Raw genomic sequence first — 23,478 nt, 5'->3', positions numbered from 1 at the left:
ACTCATCTAAGAGGTCACGAAAGACCTCACAACAGCACTCAAAGAATTGCACCCCTCAGTTGAGGTCAGTGTTCATGACTCCACCCTAAGAAAGGCTTGTCTCAATTTTGCCAGAAGACATCTTGCTGAGACCCATGATGTTGATGAGACAAAAGTTGAACTTTTTGGAAGGTGTGTCTCCCATATGGTGTAAAAGTAATGCTGTATTTCAGAAAAATAACATACCAACAGTAAAATATGGCGGTGTTTGCTGCTTCGGGACCTGAAGACCTGTTGTGATAAATGGAACCATTCAACAAAATCCTAAAGGAGAATGTTCGGCCATCTGTTTGTGACCTCATGCTGAAACGAACTTGGGTTCTGCAGCAGGACAATGATCCAAAACACACCAGCAAGTTCACCTCTGAATGGCGGAAGAAAAACAAAATGAAGACTTTGGTGTGGCCTCCAATGTGGCTGAATTACAACAATTCTGGAAAGATTAGGGGGCTAAAATTCTCCAGTGCTCCAAGAGACTCATTGCAAGTTATCGCAAACGCTTGAGTGCAGTTGTTGCTGCTAAGGGTTGCCCAACCAGTTACTAGGTTTAGGGGGCAATCACTTTTTCACACAGGGCCATGTAGTACCCCCCTCTCCCCTCTTTAGAGTAAAAATCTTCATTTAAAAACTGCATTTTGTGTTTACTTGTGTTGTCTTTGACTAATTCTTAAATTTGTTTGATGATAGGAAACATTCAAGTGTGACTAAGATGCAAAAAAAGAAATCAGGAAGGGGGCAAACACTTTTTCACACCACTGTAAATCAAATTGTACCTAAATAAACCTTTGAAAACAAACAGTTCTAAAAGATTAAATGCAAATTCATTGGATTTACAAGTTTAATACAACTGAACTGTACTTAATCTTGCTTTTCAGGAGAATTTGAGTTTCTACAACCATTAACATTGCATCGCCAAAGGTGGTAGTAGTTAGCCATTTTCAACACTTTAGATTGGTCAATAATTTGTAAAAAAAATACCACACGCACGTGGGGACTGACCAATAATATAGATGTGTGACAAAAATAAGAAATTTACCATTTGACAGGAGTTTACGTGTGTGTGCGTGCGTGCGTGTGTTGGGGGGGCGGGAGGAGGGGGTCACTATCACACAGCTGAGCCAATGGCTGGTTCTCATCCCAGCGGAAGTACGTCATAGACAGACATGGAGTTCGTTCAATCAAAAGGCTTGGATGGGGTTTAGGGCGGGCTGAAAATGCGAAAGTGGGATTTTAGCCACCGTCCATCTTCACTTCAGTGAGCGAGCTTGTCGAAAAAGAAAACACAATTTTGGAAGTAAAGAAGACTTTCTGGAATAAGTTTTGGCTGTTATTGAAAAAAGACAAACGAAAGCCCATATTATAGGTAAATGTCGTTAAAAAAAGTGCGACTCTTGGTGGTCGGCTCGACCTAGTTTCCCTTTTTCCTAAATGTGGCTAGCCGAGCCGCTAACTAGCATTTGATGCCTTAGCCAAATTAGCGAGCAGGTTTACGCTCTGAACGTTTTCTGAAATATTGTGCATTTCAACACGCAGAACCACTATACCAAAGCTATGCATATAATATTGCATGAATACAGCGTTCATCCACCGCTATGCATCGTGCTACTCGTTTTAAAGCGAGCTCGTAGGTACTCGAGCTAGGTGGACGAGCTTAGCAGCTGGCTAGCACTGATGTTAGCAGGCTAGCTGCTAACCATATCTGTCAGTATTGGAAGAAGCAATTCTGTTTGTATACATAGAGACGAAACGGCCGTGTTGTAGTTGTGTTTGCGTGTCTCTTCGAATGTGCGCAGCTAACGTGTTTTGACGGCTAGGTATGATCAGTTCGAGTGTGGGGGCAACGGTGCAAGCAGGTCTGATGAATTGTGTGCTGTTTGATCCTGTGAGTGTTAGGTGTTACATTACCCCCCACACACTTTGCTAACACCGGTAACTTTGTGACAGACGGAATGTGGACATCGTCGTAGTCAGAGCCATGGCTGACAAGAGAAAACTTCAAGGTAAAGACTTGTTGGAGAGTGTCATCAGTTGTGGTGGCACACACTCCCTCATGGTGTCGTCTTCTCACCTTGCCACAATTGCGTGACATTGTTGCGGATTGTAATGAACGTGGCATTGAGCAGTGGTACAGGTGTATTTAATAATATCCCTCCTCACACAGGTGAGATTGACAGATGCTTGAAAAAAGTAGCGGAAGGCGTAGAACAGTTTGAAGACATTTGGCAAAAGGTGAGTACTTTTGTCTCTTTTGCTTCTTGTGACTCTTTTTGGGGGGAAAAGCCACACTGATTAACCAGGAATGTACCTCGTCTATGTTTTAGCTTCACAATGCAGCCAATGCGAACCAGAAGGAAAAATATGAAGCTGACCTCAAGAAAGAGATTAAAAAATTACAGGTATGGCACATTCCTTGATTTGTCATTTTCTCACTTATGTGCATGCATTAAATTGTCTCGCAGGCTGCGTTTACGTTGCTGGTCCAACAACGAAATTTACTGTCTACATTGACTGTCTATTTCCATGTTCATTTCAAGTGGCACAAATCTAATATGGCTCTCTTAAACACTGATGGAGTCACGGAACACATGAAACAATACCGAAAATTGAGCATAAATAACTCCACATTTCAACTCTGGCCAGTGACAACATGGATGTAAACAATAATACAAATATAAAAGATAAACATTCATTGAGTTGTCCTTCCCCCATTGAAAAAGAGTGTAACCACCACATTACTCCACTGGCAGCTCTTGGCAGATGGATCGATCGATAGACAGACAGACTGGTACCTTGACTTACGAGTGACCAATGTTTTTTTTAAATTTGCTTTGACTTGTGAACAAAAATTTGAGATAAGTGTGCTATATGGTGGTAGTGAACCCAACTCACTTGACAAGCAGCAGTTTGGCAGATATGGGGAAAAAAAGGAATCAAGCTGTTTATTGCGACTCCCAGTTTGCTGTCAAACTAAACACAAAACAAAGAATTACATGTATTTAAAACAACCATACAACTTTGCCTTTCATTAGATTAATGCTAGCACACAATGCAAAATACCATAGACAGGCTAACAAGTAGCATCTATGTTGCAGTGTTTTAAGCCTTTAAGCATTGAAAATCTGGTGCGTTTTCACCCACTGAGATCACCATGACGCATATCCGAATTGTGCCACTTGAACGTCAAAAAATATGAATTTAACTTGAACCATGCATTGTAAATCCAGCCTAAATATTTTCATGTTCGCCTTCCAGCGATTGAGGGATCAGATAAAAACATGGGTGGCCTCCAATGAGATCAAAGACAAACGGCAGCTAGTCGAGAACCGCAAGCTCATAGAAACGGTACGCCGCTGTTTCAGCATATGTATTTGTCATGCTTATGTTCGAATAAAGAAGGGCTCACGTTTTTATTTTTAGCAAATGGAGCGGTTCAAAGTGGTGGAACGGGAAACAAAAACAAAAGCCTACTCCAAAGAAGGGTTGGGGCTTGCTCAGAAAGTGGATCCAGCTCAGAGGGAAAAGGAGGAGACGGGGCAGTGGCTAACAGTAATGCATCTTTCTTACTTAAGTTGGACAATTTTTATCAAACCAAGGCTTTATCACCCTATTTTCCTGATCTCTTCCCCTCCCAGAATACGATAGACACTCTAAATATGCAGGTCGATCAGTTTGAAAGCGAGGTGGAGTCTCTTTCGGTTCAAACAAGAAAGAAGAAAGGTGATAAAGAGGTAAATCCACTTTACATTGTTCCTTCCAAACAAGTTGATGTTACTCCAATGAAGCCCCCCCAATGAAGTCTCCCGCATTCTTATTTCCAATTCAAATCTCCCTATCGTGCAGAAGCAAGATCGCATTGACGAGCTCAAGCGCTTGATCGAGAGGCACCGGTTTCACATTCGCATGTTGGAGACGATCTTGCGTATGCTGGACAACGACTCTGTGCCGGTGGATGCCATTCAGAAGATCAAAGATGACGTGGAGTACTACATTGATTCTTCACAAGACCCAGACTTTGAAGAGAATGAGTTCTTGTACGACGACTTAGACCTGGAAGACATCCGTGAGTACAACCTTTTGGGATTTTTTCCAAATAGCACGTTGTTTTTGTGTCACTCACAATGTTGTTCGTTTTCTCGAAGCTGCAGCATTAGTGGCCACGTCTCCATCGGGTCAGGGAAACATGGAAGATGAGATGTTCCTCCACTCGAGCAGCACTCCCACTTCCACCACTTCGTCGTCACCCATCCCCCCATCGCCGGCCACCTGCGCTGCTGTGAGTTTCTCTGCTTTTGCCTGCTGGACTTTAAACTCAAGCTCTGGTTCACCACATACAGAAGATACACTACTCACGAAAAGTTAGGGATATTGGGTTTCGGGTGAAATTTCAGGATGAACCTAAAAGGCACTATAACCGTGAGAGGTGAAGTTCATTTGATGTTCTCTAAACTTTTGAATGCACATGTCCAACTGTTCACGGTTTCATCCTTCTACTACTCTCTAGCGAGGAGCTGAATGGCATAATTCCCAACACGTGTTTGATCCATGAATGGCGCAATACATTTCGCGGGTCAATTAGAATTATTTTTTTAGACAGTCCTCTTCATCTTGTTGTTCACATTTGAACAACATGAGACTGAGATGATGCCCAACAATTGATCAGCAGTACCTCGCCATTGCAAGGTTCTCACATTGGATGCTCTCACGGTCACAAAGTGTCAGCAGCAGGTTGCATTGGAGATACAGAGAGACTGGAAGAGTCACAGAAAGGCATACAAGTGGACGTCCTTAGAAATCTATCACTCGAATCATGGATCAAGCATCTGTTGTGAACTTTGGCATTCAGTTCCTTGTTAGAGAACAAGTTGTGGAAAAAAGTACTAAGACATTGAACAGTTGGAAATGTGCATACAAACCTTAGTTTAGAGAAGGTCAAATTAAGTTCAGCTGTAAAGTTTATGGTGTAGTTTTGGTTCATCCTGAAATTTCACCTGAAAGTCAAACATCCCTTACATTTTGTGAGTAGTTTATAATAGTGTAATTCCTCAAATAGTGGCCTCCGCTCTCATTGATTCTCCAATTGATTGCCACAGAAACCTGAGTAAATGGTCGTGACACCTCAAATCAAGCCCTTGATTTTCCTTTTTCTTTCCCCCTCAGGAAACAAAAATAGCGAATGGTTCTCTGAAGCCCACCGCTCTCTGAGCCATATTGCCAAAACTGACTGAACTGCCACGTAGTGTGCGGAGTTCGGCCTCTAGTTGTCATGAGTGGCCAATGGTCAGCAACTAGTTTGGATGCGATTCCAAATTTGAAGTGCAAGTAAATAGCATTGCAGATGTAACTGCCAGTGAAACATGCACATGAGCTTAAACAACATTTATTTATTTATTTACGGGTTTTAAGCGTAATCATGACCCAGCCGGCCAATTTCTAATTACATAGGTAACTATGGCTAGAAAGCTAAGCGTGGAGAGTCTGTTGCAGAAATGCATGGGGTACAGTAAGTGAAAGGGTGATCAATTATTGTGGCCATCTGTTTCTTCGTTGACAATTGCGCCATGTTTTTGGCGCAATTGTGCAACAAACAAAAAACCACACTATTTTATGTGGAGCCATAAAACCTGATAGCAGATTACATGGAGTATTCCAAAGAAAGTTGACAAGAATGTGTTGCTGGAGGATATACAGTGAGCAAGGAGTTGGACAGCAAGATTTTAGTGTATTAATTCCATGTAGGGCAAATATTTATTAGTAACATCCAGAAAGATAAGAACAGGGTTTCTGCGCATGCTCTTGATTGGAATTTCCAATATTAAGGCCTTAATTATCTTAAAAATGACAATCAAATATGTTGTTGAAAGGTCTAAAGAACTCCACGGACAACTGTCATTATAAATAAGTAAAAATGTTCTTATCTGTGGTCGGCAGCCACGTCAGCATTGCAAATGAGAGTATGTTCTCAATTGCCTTAGCTGGATAAATAAATACAAATAAAGGCTATTGTAATTTTTCATGTATAACGTACCCCCCCCCCAAAAAAAAAAAACATCGTCAAAAGTCAATGGTGTGCATTATACATAGGTATAAGGCAAATGAAAAAAATATTTCATATTGTATGCATGTATACTGCCACCTAGGGGTTCTGTAAAAGTTATACACTTTCATTCACACATTTATATATGTTACGGTAAATGGCCGCTGCTCATCGGAGCATCCTTAATGTCCTCGTGTCAACCGCCACATTGCTATTGTTATCTGTTGCTACTGCACTAGATGGCATTAATGCTCGCTCGTGAGTTTTTTATACATTTAAACCTAAGGTAGGAAATGTTTACTAAAAGGGCGAGTTACTCAGCCGCCTTTAAACAAAAAGTAATCAGTGTTGCCGAAGACGTAGTAAACCATCAAGCAGCGTGGCAGTTCAATGTGAATGAATCGAAACTTGAGATTGTGAAAGAACTCAAAGGAGCAAATCCTCCGAAGAAAAAGCACATGCAAAAGCTTTGGGATGTGGGAAAGTTTCCAGAAATGGAGACGCTGCTGCGGATTGGAGCAGAATGGAGGGCAAGCGGCCTTGCAATCAGCACTGTTGAACTTCGTCTCAATGCTTTGAATATAATGAAGAAAAAAGGTGATGCCTGTGGTACTCCGTACAGTTTAAATAAACGCCCCCTGGCCACTATATGAGGAAATACTTTGTATTGAGTGATGTACATTCCGTCTCTTGAGTTGTGCCCATCCTCTTCCCATCCCCTCGCTAACCCTCCTGCAAGCCCCCGTTGTGTTCTAATCCACTGGCTTGTGTGCTGACCCAACCTTTCCAAAAAGTGGATTGTCACATGAAAGTATCTCCTCCTATAGGAGAACTCAGAGGACGATAAGAAAAGGGGACGTTCAACAGACAGTGAAGTTAGTCAGGTGAGAGGCTCTCATCTGTGCTGTGTGGCTAGATGAACAGTTTAGTGACACGCACTTCACCCTTCGTCCTGAAGAGTCACAGTGGCTGAAGGCTTCCTGTCCATAAAATTGCAGCACTTTTGTCTCTGTGGGACCACGGCTGGGTACTTCTGGTTTGGTTCTGTCATCTTCAGCTTACGTTGGGCCTCTTTAGTTTACACTACACTTTCCTCCGTGTGCACTTGAGCCATGACCACACGTACATGGGTAGTTTTTAAAAAGCTTTCTTTTCCTAGATCGGGTTAAAGAGCTACGATCACACACAACAGGGTATTAAAGGTTCCATCTTTTGACTATTTAGACCTCCATAGAGTGACTCCCTCACATGGAATTAGTATAAAAGTGTCTGTTTCATTTGAAAAAAAAAAAAAAACACCTTGTCATACGAGTGTCCAGAAAAAGCCCCTCTTACTGCTATTTCTGTTTGGCCCAGTTTTATATCCACTTTGTCCATATTGGGAAAAGCATGCCCCCTTTCCTCTGATTGGTTGCCTCCGTGTAGAAGACCCACTTGTGAGAGCGCTCGTGTTTATGTTGACAGCGCTGGCTCGGGAGCGGAAAGGGGAGACGGAGATCTTCGCTCGTGACGTAGATAAGCTCGAGAAATTCGAATGACCTGATTTTAGGCCTCTTGGCAGAAAAACATCTTAAATCAGGAATGCGTGGACGATTTTAATTCATCGTTGACATATTTACTGAGGCACCATATTGACAATATAACATTCCAAATAATAGAAAAAGTTGGTTTGGCAAAATATGTTCCCTTTAAAGAAATCGCTACACATTAAAACACATTGGTGCACATTTTTGCCCATCAGAATCCTGAAAACGCAACATGAGTCCAGTCACCTGTCTCGAATTTGGCTATCGTACAAAAGTGAATTCAGTTTGAAATTCTTCATTCCTGTTCAAAATGGTAAAACGTTCCACATTAAAGCATTTTAGGATGCTGGATGGTCTCTTTAAAATTAAGCAATGCACATTAAATTTAATATCAACCCTCATCTACAATTAGGCCCAGAAATATTTGGACAGTGACACAATCTTCATGAGTTGGGCTCTGCATGCCACATTGGATTTGAAATGAAACAACTACAACACAATTGAAGAGCAGACTTTAAGGTTTAATTCAAGGGGTTGAACAAAAATATATGATTAAACGTAGGAATTGTAGCTATTTTTATACAAACGCTCCTCATTTCAGGGGTTCAAACGTAATAGGTCAAATAAACATAACGCTAAGTAAAATGTTACTTTTCGATATTTTGTTGAGAATCCTTTGTAGGCAATGATTGCCTGAAGTCTGGAACCCATGGGCATCACCAAACACTGGGTTTCCTCCTTTGTGATGCTTTCCCAGGCCTTGAACTGGAGCTGTCATCAGTTGTTGCTTGTTTGTGGGTCTTTATGCCTTAAGCTTCGTCTTGAGCAAGTGAAATGCATGCTTGATTGGGTTGAGATCTGGTGATTGATTCAGCCATTGGAGAATATTGCACTTCCATCCATCCATTTTCTGAGCCGCTTCTCCTCACTAGGGTCGCGGGCGTGCTGGAGCCTATCCCAGCTAACATCGGGCAGGAGGTGGGGTACACCCTGAACTGGTTGCCAGCCAATCGCAGGGCACATACAAACAAACAACCATTCGCACTCACGATCACACCTACGGGCAATTTAGATTCTCCAATGAATGCATATTTTTGGGATGTGGGAGGAAACCGTAGTGCCCGGAGAAAACCCACGCAGGCACGGGGAGAACATGCAAACTCCACACAGGCGGGGCCGGGGATTAAACCTCGGTCCTCAGAACTGTGAGGCTGACGCTCTAACCAGTCGTCCACCGTGCCGCCAATATTGCACTTATTTGCTTTAAAAAACTCCTGGGTTGGTTTTGCAGTAGGTTTTGGATCATTGTCCATCTGTACTGTGAAGCGCCGTCCAATCAACTTTGCTGCATTTGGCTGAATCTGAGCAGAATGTATATCCCTATACACGTCAGAATTCATCTGGATGCTTCTGTCGTTCGTCACATCAATAAGCACAAGTGACCCAGTGCCATTGGAAGCCATGCATGCCCATGCCATCACACTGCCTCCACCATGTTTTAAAGAAGATGTGGTGTGCTTTGGATCATGAGCTGTTCCACTTCTTCTCCAAACGTTCTTCTTCCCATCATTCTGGTACAGGTTGATCTAAGTCTCATCTGTCCAAAGAATGCTGATCCTAACTGTGCTGGCTTCTTCAGGTGTTTTTTGGCAAAGTAAATTCTGGCCTTACTATTTTTGAGGCTGATGAATGGTTTGCACCTTGTGGTGAATTGTTTTTATTTACTCTCATGAACTCTCTCTTTATGGTAGACTTAGATACTGATACACCTACTTCCTTGAGAGCGTTCTTCACTTGTGTGGATGTTGTGAAGGGGTTTTTCTTCACCATGGAAAAGATTCTGCGATCATCCACCACTGTTATCTTCCGTGGACGTCCAGGCCTTTTTGAGTTCCCAAGCTCACCAGTGCACTCTTATTTTCTCAAAATGTACCAAACTGTTGATTTGGCCACTCCTAACATTTCTGCTATCTCTCTGATGGATTTCTTCCTTTTTTCCAGCCTCAGGATGGTCTGTTTCACCTCCATTGAGAGCTCCTTTAACCGCATGTTGTGTGTTCACAGCAACAGCTTCCAAATGCAAACGCCACACCTGGAATCAACTCCAAACCTTTTAACTGCTTAATTGATGACAGTTTAATGAGGGAAGAGCCCATGCAGCCTTATTTTATTTTGTAGCCTACTGAGTCAATTTTCCAATTACGTCTGATCCCTTGAAAAAGAGGCGGCTATGTATTACCAAGGTGTAATTCCTAAACCCTTACTCCAATTTGGATGTGGGTACTCTCAAATTACAGCTGAGAGTCTGCACTTTAAGCCCATATTAATTATATAATTGTATCCTGAATATGTTTTCGTAAATTGCTAAAATAACAAAACTTGTTACTGTCCAAATATTTTTTGGGCCTAACTGTAAATGGAGCTTGAGAGACAAGTCTTAAAAGGTTCATAACCTTGAAATGTCATAATTACAATAAATATTTTTGGGAAAAAGACTTCATCCATAAAAATTAAGCAATCAAATGAAAAACGGTACTGAGCGTGACCACGACATCTTACACTTCTGTGCAAACTAGTCGCGCGCCATTCATGACCTCGGAACGCATTGTTGGCATCAGGAAAAACCGTGGACTCCTTGAATGTTTAATCACTTGTAGGTGTTACATGTGGCACATGTTGCAGGAAATTAATTCTGCCCTTGTAATGAAACGTCGGTAGACCTTCTATTTTCGAAGACAGTTTAAAAGCATAAAATCACGTCACTGATGTGACAAATGACATACGCTGTGTTCAGAATCTCTCCCTTTCCCTGTCCACCATATTGTTCCCCATATAGTGAGTTTGCCATTTTGTAGTGCTGTTCGAATGTGTAGTAAGTATAGGTTATCCCCTATTGAATGCCATAAATGTATGCATCAATGTGTCTTGAAAAGCAATATATCCCATGATGAATTGCGCCAATAGAGAAAAATGATTTTCCGTTTCCGGTGTATTGTTTGATTTTCAGCACGAGACAAATTCATGAGTAGCAACATATCATAACACAGATGGACGAAGTTTATTCATTTTGAAAAATAAACTCTGGTTAAAACATAAAAAAAAGTACCAATATAAAATTATATGATATGGTACTTTGTAATTACGCAACAGCAACAATTATGTAATTAATAGTGCACCCGCGTCGTGTTCGAAAACCTTTTCATTTTACAGGTACTGGTGAGTGATTACTGGTACTCACAGGTACTGGTGAGTGATTATAGTTCTCTGTATGGAATGAGTGAATGAATCCGAATACAGCAATAAGTTTGTGTGTGGACGAAAAGCTCAGACAAACCTTTTTTGAAACTATACATGCACATGTAGACTTGACCTTATTACAGCTATAATCTGTAATTGCAGACACGCCTATCTGACATGTTCTGTTTGGTGCTTTTTGGCTTCCAGTCACCTGTTAAGAACGGCACACCCTCTCTGCTCTCCTCCTTCTCTTCATCCACCACGTCCGGCTCCTCCTCATCCTCCTCCCTGGTGTCCATGGCGAGTGTGGTCGGAGGCGTACCTGTGGTTCCGACCAGCAGTGGCCTAATAGGAAGCTTCAGCAGCGCCGTGCAACAGCATCAGCATCTGCCTGCGCAGCAGCAGCAGCAACAACCTCAGCCACAGAACCAAACGCAGCAGCAGCAACCGCCTCTGTCCAAACCCTCGGCCCCCTCAAACAGCACCCCTAGTCCGCCCAACAACCTGCTGCTCCCAGCATCCACCACCCCATCTCTGCCCACACCCAGCACGCCCATTTCATCAGCTGCCAGTTCCCTGTCTCAGCCTTCGTCCGGGTCCACCCCTGTGTCCAGCTTGGGACTCGGGATTGGCCTGGGCTTAGGCAAAGGTGGCATTACAGGGACCAGCAGCGCCAACCAGATGTCGGCTTTCGGCTTGGGGGTCCACTCCACGTCCCTAAGCACGATGGCGGGGCTCATTTCAGGGTCAACGCCCGCCCCTTACGCGCAGGCGGCAGCGGGGGGCTTGGGCCTGAGCAACAGCAGCACGCCATCCAGCATTTCAGTGGAAAGCAGCACTTCCATCATCACCACATCCGGCTCCAGTGGAGTCACCACCAACGGGGCGGCCACGGCGCTCGGCCTGCTCGGCTCCAGCACCGGCCACGTCTCGCTGAGCGGCAGTATTCTGGGCCTGGTGTCCGGGCAGAACGCGTCGCCCGCCGCATCTCAGGTGCCCCCCAGTTCCGTCAGCGCTTCTCCCGGAGTAGTCGGCATGATGGGGGGTAACGGTGGAAGTGTCGGGATGGTCGGAGGTGTGAGCACCGCGCCCGCACGACCACCCAGCGGACTCAAGCAGAATGGAAGCACAAGTATGTAGACTCGTGGCCTGGTTGTGTACATAAGTGTTTCCCAATCTTTATTGAGCATATCGCTGATGTCGGGAGGTTAATTATAGACCTTCCACGTTATAAGACTACAAAATATTTGTTTCTGGTTTACGAATGAGTTCCCTTCCTATGACGGCTTTATCATGCTGAAATTTGCACGTATACCGGAACATGCTTTAGTCTATCACTAATGTACATTAACGCAGTATTAACTACATACTTTTCTGTAAAATTTCTTCTCCCATCTAGTTGGAGAGCATTTAATTGTTCTGCCTGTCACTATATGTTGCTGGCATAGATAGATGACCAAAGACAAATTATTTGTAATAAATGCATCAGACTGGTAGGCATTTGCTGATGTACAGTACACATCTTTATTCTCAAGCAGCGGCGGGGCACCTCTGTCATGGTCTGCATTTTTCATCCACCATGCAATTCTTAAAATAAAATGTCATAGGAACTCTTTTCGGAAAAACAAAAACGTTTTATCCTGCAAATGCTCATAATACTGGGTGTCCCAAAAATGTTTGACATCATTTGAAATATGAGTATCTGAGTAACTACTGTCCATGTCCTAGGCTAGTGTTTAAACTACTCATAAAAAGTTAGGGGTATTCAGCTTTTGGGTTAAATTTCAGAATGAACCTAAAATACACTAACTTTTGGCTACTGAGCTTAATGTCAGTGTGTCATGAGCAGGTTGCAACAGAAATACGGGAAGAGTCCCAGAAAGGCATAGAAGTACAAGTCCTTGGAGATTTAATGGTCGATTTATGGATCAAATGCCTGTTGTGAATTTTCCTGTTACGCTTGTTGTTAGAGAACGGTTAGTTTTTATTACATTTTATTTTACATCTTATTAAACTTTAACACTACGAAATGATTATTTATTTTGGAACCCTCGTTTTTATTGGAACCCTCAGTTTTGCGATGGAGTTCCGTTTGGATGCAAGTCATTCCGACTTGCTGTGGTCTCATCACTTACATGCGCTAAATCATAATTACAGTAGATATTTGTATGAAAAACAATTGTTGGCCAACAGTCAAATGAAATGCAGTAGGTACGGCGGGAATTGAGCCTGCCTTCCTATGCTGCATAACCACGTATTCTTAGGCTGCTGCGTGAACTAGTTTTATCGTACTCCGTTCATAACCTTGAAATCAGACGTCAGTGCCACTGTAATAAAGCCAGTGCCCAAGTAATAAACTTTTGTTTGTACGTCATATTTTGTTTATAATTTGTTTGTAATTTATTAAGGCCTTTGGAGGGCTGAAAAAGGTTCCCCAGCCCTACTCAAAATGGAAGTCTGCACCATTTTCCTCTATGTAAGTGATTTGCTGTGATGTCCTTCAGGTTACAGTGCCGTAGTGGCTGAAAGTTCCACAGAATCAGCTCTCAGCACACCGAGCCAGTCTCAAAGCAGCCAGCCATCATCCCTCAGTTCATCAACCAGTCAGCCGTACGTTGCTGTTTTCTTTTCCGTTCTTCATTCTGGTCATTGCAGAATGGACTAGAGGTGACACTTACTCACCCTCTATTCCCATGCAGGTTGGACAACGGCCCCAGTTTAATCAGCTCCATCACACTGCCCCCCAGCTCGCCGTCGCCCTCATTTTCGGACAGCACACCCGGCGGAGGAAACCTCCTCAACGGGCCCCACTCCTACACACAGGCTTCAGAGGGCCTCAAGGTGAACCACCTAATTGATTAGCCAAAATCCTCTGTGTGAAGCGGACGGATCACACCTCTTTAAGATCACCACGCATGTCAGAGGAGGAAATGTGTGAGGTTTACCAACAATCAGTCATGAACAAATAAGAAATATTGTACATTGATACCTTCACCCCAACCTTTTTAAGTTATGAGCCTGGTCGATTTTTTTTTTTTTTTTTTTTTTTTGCATTGTGCTGCGAGTCAATATTTGAGCTACATGCAAGCTTCAGATAAGCTACTGCTTGAGTGAAGTTGAAAAAAATGGAGCAATTCCTGTACTGTAATGCCCTGTGGATATTCAGCCATTTTTGTTTGTTTGTTTTTTTGTTTTGTTTTTTAAACGGGACAAACGGTGAAAGACAGAAATATAAAATGAAAACGCTACGAGCTGCTAGAGGCCGCCAACTCACACTGGCCAGCCTAAATCTAGCTACTGATGTCACTCATTAGGCCATGCCCCTTAAAGACACATGCAACTCACAAATACGAGAGTGCATGTTATATATCCAGTTATTTTCTTTACATTCTCTAATTACGTTTTATTTTTTTTATACAGTACAGCGCTATTTTTCTTAAGCCTGCTGCACAATGAGCAATGTGGCCGAGCCAGTGCAGGGTTCCGCAACTAGTTTTCACGAGTGGCCTAGGGTTGGCCACTGGTTTCGTGCCGATTCAAAATTTTAATTGCCGTTACATGGTGTCTGAACGTTGCAGATTACAGCCACTCAAAATGCACATAAGCTTCCCCCCACGCACAAATACATTTTCACGTTTTAATCTAACGAGACCCAGCTAGCCGCCGCTCTGTCATCAAGCCGTACAAATATAGTACAGTATACTGTTGCCAACATGCATGCGAGCGATGTATGTAGCACACCGATACAGCCAGTGGGGGCAAGGCAACCTCTCAAAATATCCACACTCTCTCCTTTATTCTAGCCCACATCATCTCTGTAGCAACCAGCTTCTTCCTTGACCATCACGCTATCTTTTTATAGTTTATAAAAGTGATACAGCTCAATATGCCGGAACAGGGTCATGGTTTAACGTCGCAGTGTGTCAGTAGATGAAATTGCTCAATATGCGGGTGTGAGTCGCCAACTGTCATTTTTTTTGCAATGGTCCATTCCAAGTCGGGTTCGGGGTGCGGCCTTATGTTTCGTTAACATAGCAAAAAAAATGTGTGGTTTTTTTTGGGGGGGGGGTGGAACAGGTGAATGGCATTTCAATGGGTAAAATTTATTTGATTATAAAATTTGATTTACAATATTGGTCATGGAACAAATTAAACTCAAGTCAAGGTCCCACTGTAGGTAAGTCTGAATATTGCTGATGTGGCAATTCAAATTCCCTCTCTGGATGAATAAAGTATCTGTCCATCCCAGAAAATGGGAAATTTCCGTCCACCTACTAAAACAAGTGCATTGGAAATCAGATTTCCTACTAAGGGCAAGTCGATCTACCCCTGTCACCAGATGACATTACGCGACAAAAATGATAGAAACTGACTATATGTCTGCATGGAAATACTCTCTCTTTAGTCATTCTGTAATCTCAATGCCGGTTTCACAGGCAGCATGAAAGGGTTAGAGCTTGCGTTGTCCAAACCTTTTCAACTGCAGCACATGGGCAGATTGTGACTAATTGAGCTCCTATTGTTTATATCAAGAACACTGCTCTTTCACCTCGACACTAAACGTTGTATGCTTCTAGTATTAATATCCTGTCCTTCTCATCCTCTCCTCAGGCTCCCGAGCCTCTTATCTCCTTGAAGGCCATGGCGGAGAGGGCGGCCCTGGGATCGGGCCTTGACGGAGATATCCCAAACCTGCACCTAACGGAAAGAGGTCAGAACGCTCACATGTCGTTTTCTCTCCAGTTCACCTCCCACTGCTCTAGCAGTAGTACGCTTCATATAGTCCTTAGTTAGACTACATGAATGTCTACACACGGTCGTACATCTCAATGAAAGCACAATTAGAGTGTAGTTCCTCCACCGAGTAGGGAGTAAATTACAGTTTGTTAGTGAACACTGTTGGTGACCTGCTCTTCTTTTCATCTCGTTCCCGTAGACATCTTCTCGTCGTCAACGGCGCCCGGCACCCCAGCCGCCCCGCAGCCATCCGTGTCCGAGGTCAGCATCCCACCGTCGCTTGGCGTCTGTCCGTTGGGGCCCACCCCCCTCCCCAAAGACCAGCTGTACCAGCAGGCCATGCAAGAGTCGGCGTGGACGCACATGCCGCACCCGTCCGACTCTGAGAGGATCAGGTGAGAGAGGGCAGGGAGTTGTTGGCATGGATTTGGAATTGACATTTTGTGTCTCCAGTATATCGCGGCTCATCATTTGCGGACCTGCTATATTTTAAGTAATTGTTTTTCATGGGTTTTTAGTATATAGATGCAAGTCCAAATTTAGAGTTGCGTACCTTCATTGTAATACCACATTGTGCCACAACACGCTGGGCAGCACATGTTGCTGCTCCATGTGAGTTAAAGTAGCAGTTATTTGGAGGTTTAAAATTTCCAATGACACATCTATGCTAGTTTCTCATAGCCCATCTATAGCGTTTCGCATTCTATGTTATATGTCTTCCGATATAGCCGATTTTCCGTTACTTGTTACATTGAAACACTTTTTATTTATTTATTTGTTATTATTATTTTTAAAGACGATATGCACCCATATTACTGTACAGTACAAAATTATTTTGTAGGTTTTGCCGTGGCCTAAAACGCCCAGTACAGTACAAATTTATTGTAAATAAATATATATTCAAAGAAAAAGCTTTCAAATGTTTAAAGGTTTCACATTTCATCCAAACTTACCACGCTTGTGATTGGTCATGGTGACATTGTTGATAGACAGTTCTCATTGTAGGCGAGTCGCTTTCATGAATCACGAAGAATTAGTGTGCTTCCTAATTCCAAATCCTTTGCCAAAGGCGAACGGCTTGACAAAAAGACTGTTACTGTACCAAAAATAGCATGTTCCAGACTCTAGAGGCTTGTTTTTGTATTCCTCCCATCTCGAACAATTTTCCTGGCCGTTGTGGCAGACATTTTTGTTGGTCGACCTGATCGTGGTTTGGTTTCAACAGAATCTCTAATTTTCCACTTCTTAAAGAGAGTTTGAACACTGCTGATTGGCATTCTCAGTTCCTTGGGTATCTTCTTATATCCCTTTCCTGTTTTATACAGTTCAATTACCTTTTCCCGCAGATCTTTTGACAATTCTTTTGCTTTCCCCATGACTCAGAATCCAGAGATGTCAGTGCAAGGGTCTGTCAGACACACACTGATTACAAGCAGACAGATCACAGGTGTACACGGCTGGTTACCTTTAGTAGCCATTCAAACCCATTGGTGTCAACTTGTGTGCATGTTATCAGGCCAAAATCTCAAGGGTATGTAAACTTTTGATCAGGGTCATTTTGTGTAGTCTCTGTCATTATGATTTCAAAAGAGTAAACACAGTTGTTTGATAATAAATGGCTTCACCCAAGCACTAACCATGAGTGAAAGACAGGTTTTTGTGTTATCATTCATATTCTCTGAAAAATGGCCAAGAAATCACAAATTCTGCCAGGGTATGTAAACCTATGAGCACAACTTTATATTTGTGACCCGAAAATAGGTCAGTCCCATCCTCGGCCTGCATTGCGCCAGTAAACAACAGCGGCCAATTCTGAACTGGAACTAACAGACTTTGTCAACAGCAGTTTGTGACAAATGGAAACTATTTTTGGACATATTGTTCAGTCACGACGGTCCGTTTTATCCGATATGCGTTATATCTGGGTCAGTTTTATCGAGCTTCCACTGTATACAATGTTAAATTATTTTCTTTTGTGTCTTGCCTTTTATTTGGAGAACTGTTTGCGCAAGAGAATCTTCTTTTTGTTTTCTCAGATGTTGTATGAGTCTTCCATTTCTTGACCGTGAGAGTGCGAGCAGATGTGCAGGAATACTTTAAAAAGTGTGTTTTAATTTAAATGCAATTAAAGGGTGTCAAAGGAGTAAAACTATATAAAAACATCAATAAGGTCTCTGTCGTGCGGACTTTGGCCTATCATGGGTGGGTTAAACGTGGGGGTTGGCTGTATTTGCTTGCATCTATATAATTGGTTTCTAATCCTTGTAGGCAATACCTGATGAGGAACCCGTGCCCCACCTTGCCCTTCCATTATCAGATGCCTCCGCACCACTCAGACTCCATAGAGTTCTACCAGCGACTGTCCACAGAAACACTGTTTTTTATCTTCTACTACCTGGAGGTGAGCCCGTGTAATTGTCTGCTCAGTCCACAGCATCTCATCTAGAAATGTACTCAATTTAGCAGCTTTGGTCTGTCTAATAAAAGTGCCTCGCCTCACTAAGCATAATAGTTCCTTGGCAGCAAGATTCAGTGAATAAAATAGGATAGTTTCTGTGAATAGGTGAATTTGTGAGTGGCGCATTGCAAATGGGGAGGGGAACACCGGTGCCTTTTTACAACTAGCGACTTTAATTCCCGCTGGGAAACTTTCACAATGTTTTTCGAATGATGAGCACAGTAGAAGGCAATCACAAAGTCAGTCGCACTCAACATTACCAAAGTACCCATTTATATGTTGCTAATGAATGTGAATGTTGGAAACATGAGGCATGTGCTTCCAAGCGCCAAATACTTTGGCGCGGTCACCTTGCCTCACTTATACAACTCTACGTACAAAAGAGTGTGAGAGAGCACACATATGGACTAACCGAGTGGAGCAGTTTGCATTTTATTGTTAAAATTGTTGACCATTGACCCGCTAGGATTTATGCTGACAATTTGTGTCCACCGAACTTCCCTTTTTCTTTAAAAAAAAAAAAAAAAAAAAGTTTTAGATTCATTAATGCAACTGTAAAGCATCTTCACAAGGGTTGGGGTCTGTTTTTTTTTTTCATTTATTAATTAATTAATTTATTTATTTACGGCTTCAGTATTTTCAATATATCAGTAATGTCTTGTTTACGTCACAATTTGCCTTTTGGCTCTATTGTGGCCCATTTTGCCCAATTAACCCATGAAAACTACATTTTTAAAAAAAAATTCCTTATTTATACATACATACAATTTGGGGAAAATAGTTTTCATTCAAGACTCAACACTTTGTCAACATTTTTAGTTTTATTTTCTGTCAGATTGCTGCAGATAATAAAAATCAGTAATTGACCACAATATAATATTTTTAGAATCAGTTATTCTACTCATTATTCAATCAATTAATTGAATAAAAAAAATGTTACATAAAATTTGATTACAAAAGTTTTTTCCCCGGGGACTGTTTATATTCAATCCAAATCAACAACAGTTAAGCAATATTACATGAGTGGGCGTGATGTTGTACACTCAAACCTTTTTGGAACTGAAAGCTACTTGGTTACTGATTAATGCAAAGGAAAGGCTACTAGTTTGATTTTGAGGCTTCTTCAGGTTCAGCGACATGTCACTTGCAGGTTGTTCACACTACGGCTGTAAATAACGATTATTTTTGTAATCGATTCAACTGACTATTATTTTTTTCCATGAATTGATTATGAATCAGTTATGTTTGGTCCGTAACATTTCAGAAAATGGGAAAATGTTGATCAGTGTTTTCTAAAATAAAGGCTGTCGTCTGCAAATGTCTTATTTTGACTAAACACAAAGATGGTTGACAGGCTGAAATTCCGTGGATTTGGATAAGTTTAAGTTAAGCAATGTCTCTAAACGATTAAGCGATTATGAAAATAGTTGACTCATTTTGATAATCCAATAGTTGTCAATTAATGGTTGCAACTCTAATTAATGCCCTCCCTTAAAAAGGTTTATAGATGGCAGCAAAACACTACTTTCGTCTAAATGAACCTCCTCAATTCACTTGAACATAATTCCTTGGCACTATATGGTGGAAGTATAGGTGTTTTTTTTAGTGAATAACAAGAGGATAGGTCATTTTTGAGATTGTCTTCCAGCCTGCACATTGTGCAAACTAACTGGAATTGTAGTGTAAAAAAAATATTTTTATTTTACTTTTATTTTTGGGTGTTTAGGAACTCTATGCAGTAAAAGAAACACAAAAAAAATAATAGACTATGTGGCCATAAAGGGTGGTAAAATTGAGCAAGGCCTGAGGGTTAAAATGTTAACTTATTAAGTATGGTGTTGTTTACATGTTTTGACAAAGGGGGCATTTTTGCAAGAGGAAGCACTTATTTTCACATTACCTGTAAAGGGGAGGAAAAAAACCAATTATAAAATTCAATTATTTGTTTAAGGAGTTGTAACGCAAGGAAAATCTTACTGGGGGGAAAAAAATGAAGTTTCAAATCTTGTTTGGTATCAGAGGAAATTAAAGTATATCGCAAAACAGAAAAAAACCCAAAAAAGCTATATTTGTTTTTGTGATTTTCTTGTTCTACAAATGATTGGGAAACCTTGATTAAAATGGGTAGTCATATTTTTGTGGGGGGGAAAAAAAAACATCAGTCTTGCTTTGTTGCATCTCCCAGGGCACCAAGGCTCAGTATCTGTCCGCCAAGGCGCTGAAGAAGCAGTCATGGAGGTTTCACACCAAGTACATGATGTGGTTCCAGAGGCACGAGGAGCCCAAGACTATCACTGATGAATTTGAACAGGTGAGACTCTCTTCTGTGCACTACACTTGAATATCCAAACGTCAAGCACGTCCAAGTTATTATCCTGTAGGAAATAAGGGAAATGGAAATAATCTCCACAGCCCAAATGGTCATAAAACCAACATTGCAGGCAGTGTTTTAAGTAACATTTTAACATTTGTAACAGTCATACACTGTAAGTGAATCACTGTTACTAATATAAAACACTTTCATTTTTTTAAGTTTGAATCATTGTCACAAATATACAGGAAGTTAACTATTTATAAAAGTAAAAACTAGTCATGTATTTAGCATTTCAATATTCTAAATCATCACACAAATTCAAGATAATTTCTTGAATTAATCTTAAAGGTGACATATTTAGACCTCCATAGAGTCACTCTCTAAGATGGATTTAGTATAAAAGTGTCAATTTCATTTAAAAAAACACCTTGGTTTTGTCCAGAAAAGGCCCCTCTGACAGTTACTTCTGTTTGACCCAGTTTTGTATCCGCTTTGTCCATATTTGGCTAAGATGGCCCCCTTTCCTCTGATTGGTTGCCTCCGAGTAGAAGACCCATTTGTGAGAGCACAAGCGGAGAGGTAGGCAGAGATCTTCGCGAGTGACATAGATAAGCTCGAGAAATTCCAACAACCTGATTTCAGGCGTCTCAGCAGAAAAACATCTTAATTCAGGAACACGTGGACGATTTTAATTCATGTTTCACATGTGCACTAAGGCACCATAGAGCCAATATTACATCCCAAATGCTAGAAAAAGTTGGTTTGGTAAAATATGGCACCTTGAAAAGATTTACTTTCATGCATTTAATTTTTTTAATTGTTTAGAGCCATCGTTTAGTTTAGTTGGGTAAATATTCTCAGATTTCTGTAGTCCTCCATAAAAGCAGATTGATGTTTGTGTTTAATCAAAATAAGACACTTGCAAACATCTGCTTTGACTTTGGAAAACGATCACTATTGCCCGTTTTCTGACTTGTAATGGACCAAACTGGATCTTTACACGACCAAACTGGTAACTGAATCATAAGCAATTTGTTCATGCATTTTCTACACTGTCAATTTGAAATAATGTCTTTTATTAAAGGGATGTAAATTATCCAATTCATCAATTAATTGAAAAAAATATGGAAATATAATCAGTTATGAAAATAATTAGTTGCAGCCTAATTCTTACTCTTCACACAAGTGTAAGAAGTGAACTACTGTTAATATTAGAACTAAAACTGTCTTACTTTTTAACATTCTTAATACCCTTTTTCAGCTAAGGCCCTGATGGTGAGTGAAAAATAGTTAATCTGTCACGTGCCTAACTTTAACATTCTTATTCATCACACAACTGTTAAAATAAGTTAACAACTGTTGATAGTACAACAAAACTCAGTGCATGCGTCTCAGTTTTCAATGTTTTCAATTGTCATAAAAGTTTAAAACAAAGACAAGCACTGTTCATATGGAAGAAAAAAAACCAAAAACTGTCACACTTCTAACGTTTGCTTATGATCTTGTCATCCAAATGAGGTTGTACTATACATTGGACATTTTCCAGTTATGAGCTGTCGCTTGGTTGAGCAATACATAGCTTGTACAAACATGTTTGTTGTCAGCGAACTGACGGCTGTTGTTTTTGGTGTCCCACAGGGCACTTACATTTACTTTGACTATGAGAAATGGGGCCAGCGGAAGAAGGAGGGCTTCACGTTCGAGTACAGGTACCTGGAAGACCGAGACTTGCAGTGACGCCCCTCCCCGGAGGACACCGAGAGACACAAATGTACTGCTGTCGACATTCCGAGACTGAACTCCAAACTGTGGATAGAGATTGTGATGTGTAGTAGAAAACGCTCTCAACATAAAAAAACAAAGCGGAGAGCAGCGTCTGTATAGCCTGTGTCTCACGCGAAGCCCTCCTCGCTTAAGTAGCGCCTGGCCCTTGACCAAATGGAAGAAGAAAAAAAAAACGCCCCATGGGCTCTCGTCCTCGTCTCTCGATCAAACGTCCTTGCGCTGCCTGAGCCGAGAGGGTCATCGCGCGACGCGTGCGTTTGTGCCTGTTTGTGTGCACACTCAGTATGTGGCATTAGGAAAGCCCGACCCTCCCTCTAATGCATGTTTCTTATCGTTTCTGTTCTTTATTTCTTCCAGACTCCTTTTTGACTCGACACGAAACATAAAAAAAAAACAAAAAAACCTTTTCATTGTTAAGTAAACTGCCCATCCTGTATTTACTGTAACTTTCTGGTCGAGAATGGGGAGGCACAGTGGACATTTTAGTCACGGTGTTTAGGATTGGCTTCGTTTTAAGACCCTGTGAATGCCTGTTATGGTCACTATTAGACATAGTGAGCGATTATCAATAGTTTTATTGATATTGTCGTGGTCCATTTAAACAACAAGGAGAGGCAAAAAGTCGACTGAGAGCAGCGACCACAGGGCCTCTCCCTGTGACAGGGATAGCGTCCTTATTGGACTTGGATTAAATTGCTATGCAATTGAACTGGTCTCTGACTCCCTCTCTCTTTACCAATAAAGTTTGTTTTTAAGTTAAACCTGCATTATTATTATTATCATGGATTTTGTGTTTGTGAGATATGAATAAAGGTGTGCAACATTCAGTACATCTTTACACGAGGATTTGGGATGTTGATTCTTGGCGGGTGAATGTAAAAAGCCCTCACCTCCGTCTTAAAAATTAGAAAGCAAGGGTGGGGAACCTAGTCACTGTTTACCAGTAATCAGTTTCCTATAGCGGTGGCTGACCAATGGTAGCCAGCCAATCAGTTTGTCAAAATGACAACCCCAATTCCAATGAAGTTGGGATGTTGTGTTAAACATAAATAAAAACAGAATACAATGATTTGAAAATAATGTTCAACCTATATTTAATTGAATACACTACAAAGACATTTCATGTTCAAACTGATCAACGTTATTGTTTTCAGCAAATAATCATTAACTTAGAATTTTATGGCTGCAACACGTTCCAAAAATGGGACAGGGTCATGTTTACCACTATGTTACAACACCTTTTCTTTTAACAACATTCAATAAGCGTTTGGGAACCGAGGACACTAATTGTTGAAGCTTTGTAGGTGGAATTCTTTACCATTCTTGCTTGATGTACAGCTTCAGCTGT

The 23,478-nt window shown here is 41.4% G+C and overlaps 1 protein-coding gene across 5 annotated transcripts; it reads left to right on the top strand.

Moving 5' to 3' along the window:
- The first annotated feature begins 1,239 nt into the window (after positions 1 to 1,239).
- Positions 1,240 to 22,891, top strand: cnot3a (CCR4-NOT transcription complex, subunit 3a). Of its 5 annotated transcripts, none has more exons than XM_061776556.1 (18): positions 1,240 to 1,402; positions 1,984 to 2,039; positions 2,201 to 2,268; positions 2,361 to 2,435; positions 3,292 to 3,381; positions 3,457 to 3,585; positions 3,672 to 3,767; positions 3,880 to 4,099; positions 4,185 to 4,312; positions 6,901 to 6,957; positions 11,044 to 11,968; positions 13,341 to 13,446; positions 13,536 to 13,677; positions 15,448 to 15,547; positions 15,773 to 15,968; positions 17,842 to 17,974; positions 20,217 to 20,342; positions 21,984 to 22,891. In XM_061776556.1, exons 2-18 carry the CDS (start codon positions 2,015 to 2,017, stop codon positions 22,080 to 22,082), a joined length of 2,715 nt encoding a protein of 904 aa, XP_061632540.1. In that variant the 5' UTR covers positions 1,240 to 1,402; positions 1,984 to 2,014; the 3' UTR covers positions 22,083 to 22,891. The 5 variants fall into 5 exon arrangements, with proteins under 5 accessions (XP_061632540.1, XP_061632539.1, XP_061632543.1 ...); XM_061776555.1 differs by having other exon boundaries at positions 4,179 to 4,312; XM_061776559.1 differs by lacking the exon at positions 1,984 to 2,039 and having other exon boundaries at positions 4,179 to 4,312.
- The last annotated feature ends 587 nt before the right edge of the window (positions 22,892 to 23,478 follow it).

This window comes from Phyllopteryx taeniolatus, chromosome 6 (genome assembly GCF_024500385.1).
Source record: "Phyllopteryx taeniolatus isolate TA_2022b chromosome 6, UOR_Ptae_1.2, whole genome shotgun sequence".
In the NCBI taxonomy this organism is placed as follows: Eukaryota; Metazoa; Chordata; class Actinopteri; order Syngnathiformes; family Syngnathidae; genus Phyllopteryx; species Phyllopteryx taeniolatus.
Note: the sequence above shows the minus strand (reverse complement) of the source record. Positions and strands in the feature narration are given on the sequence as shown.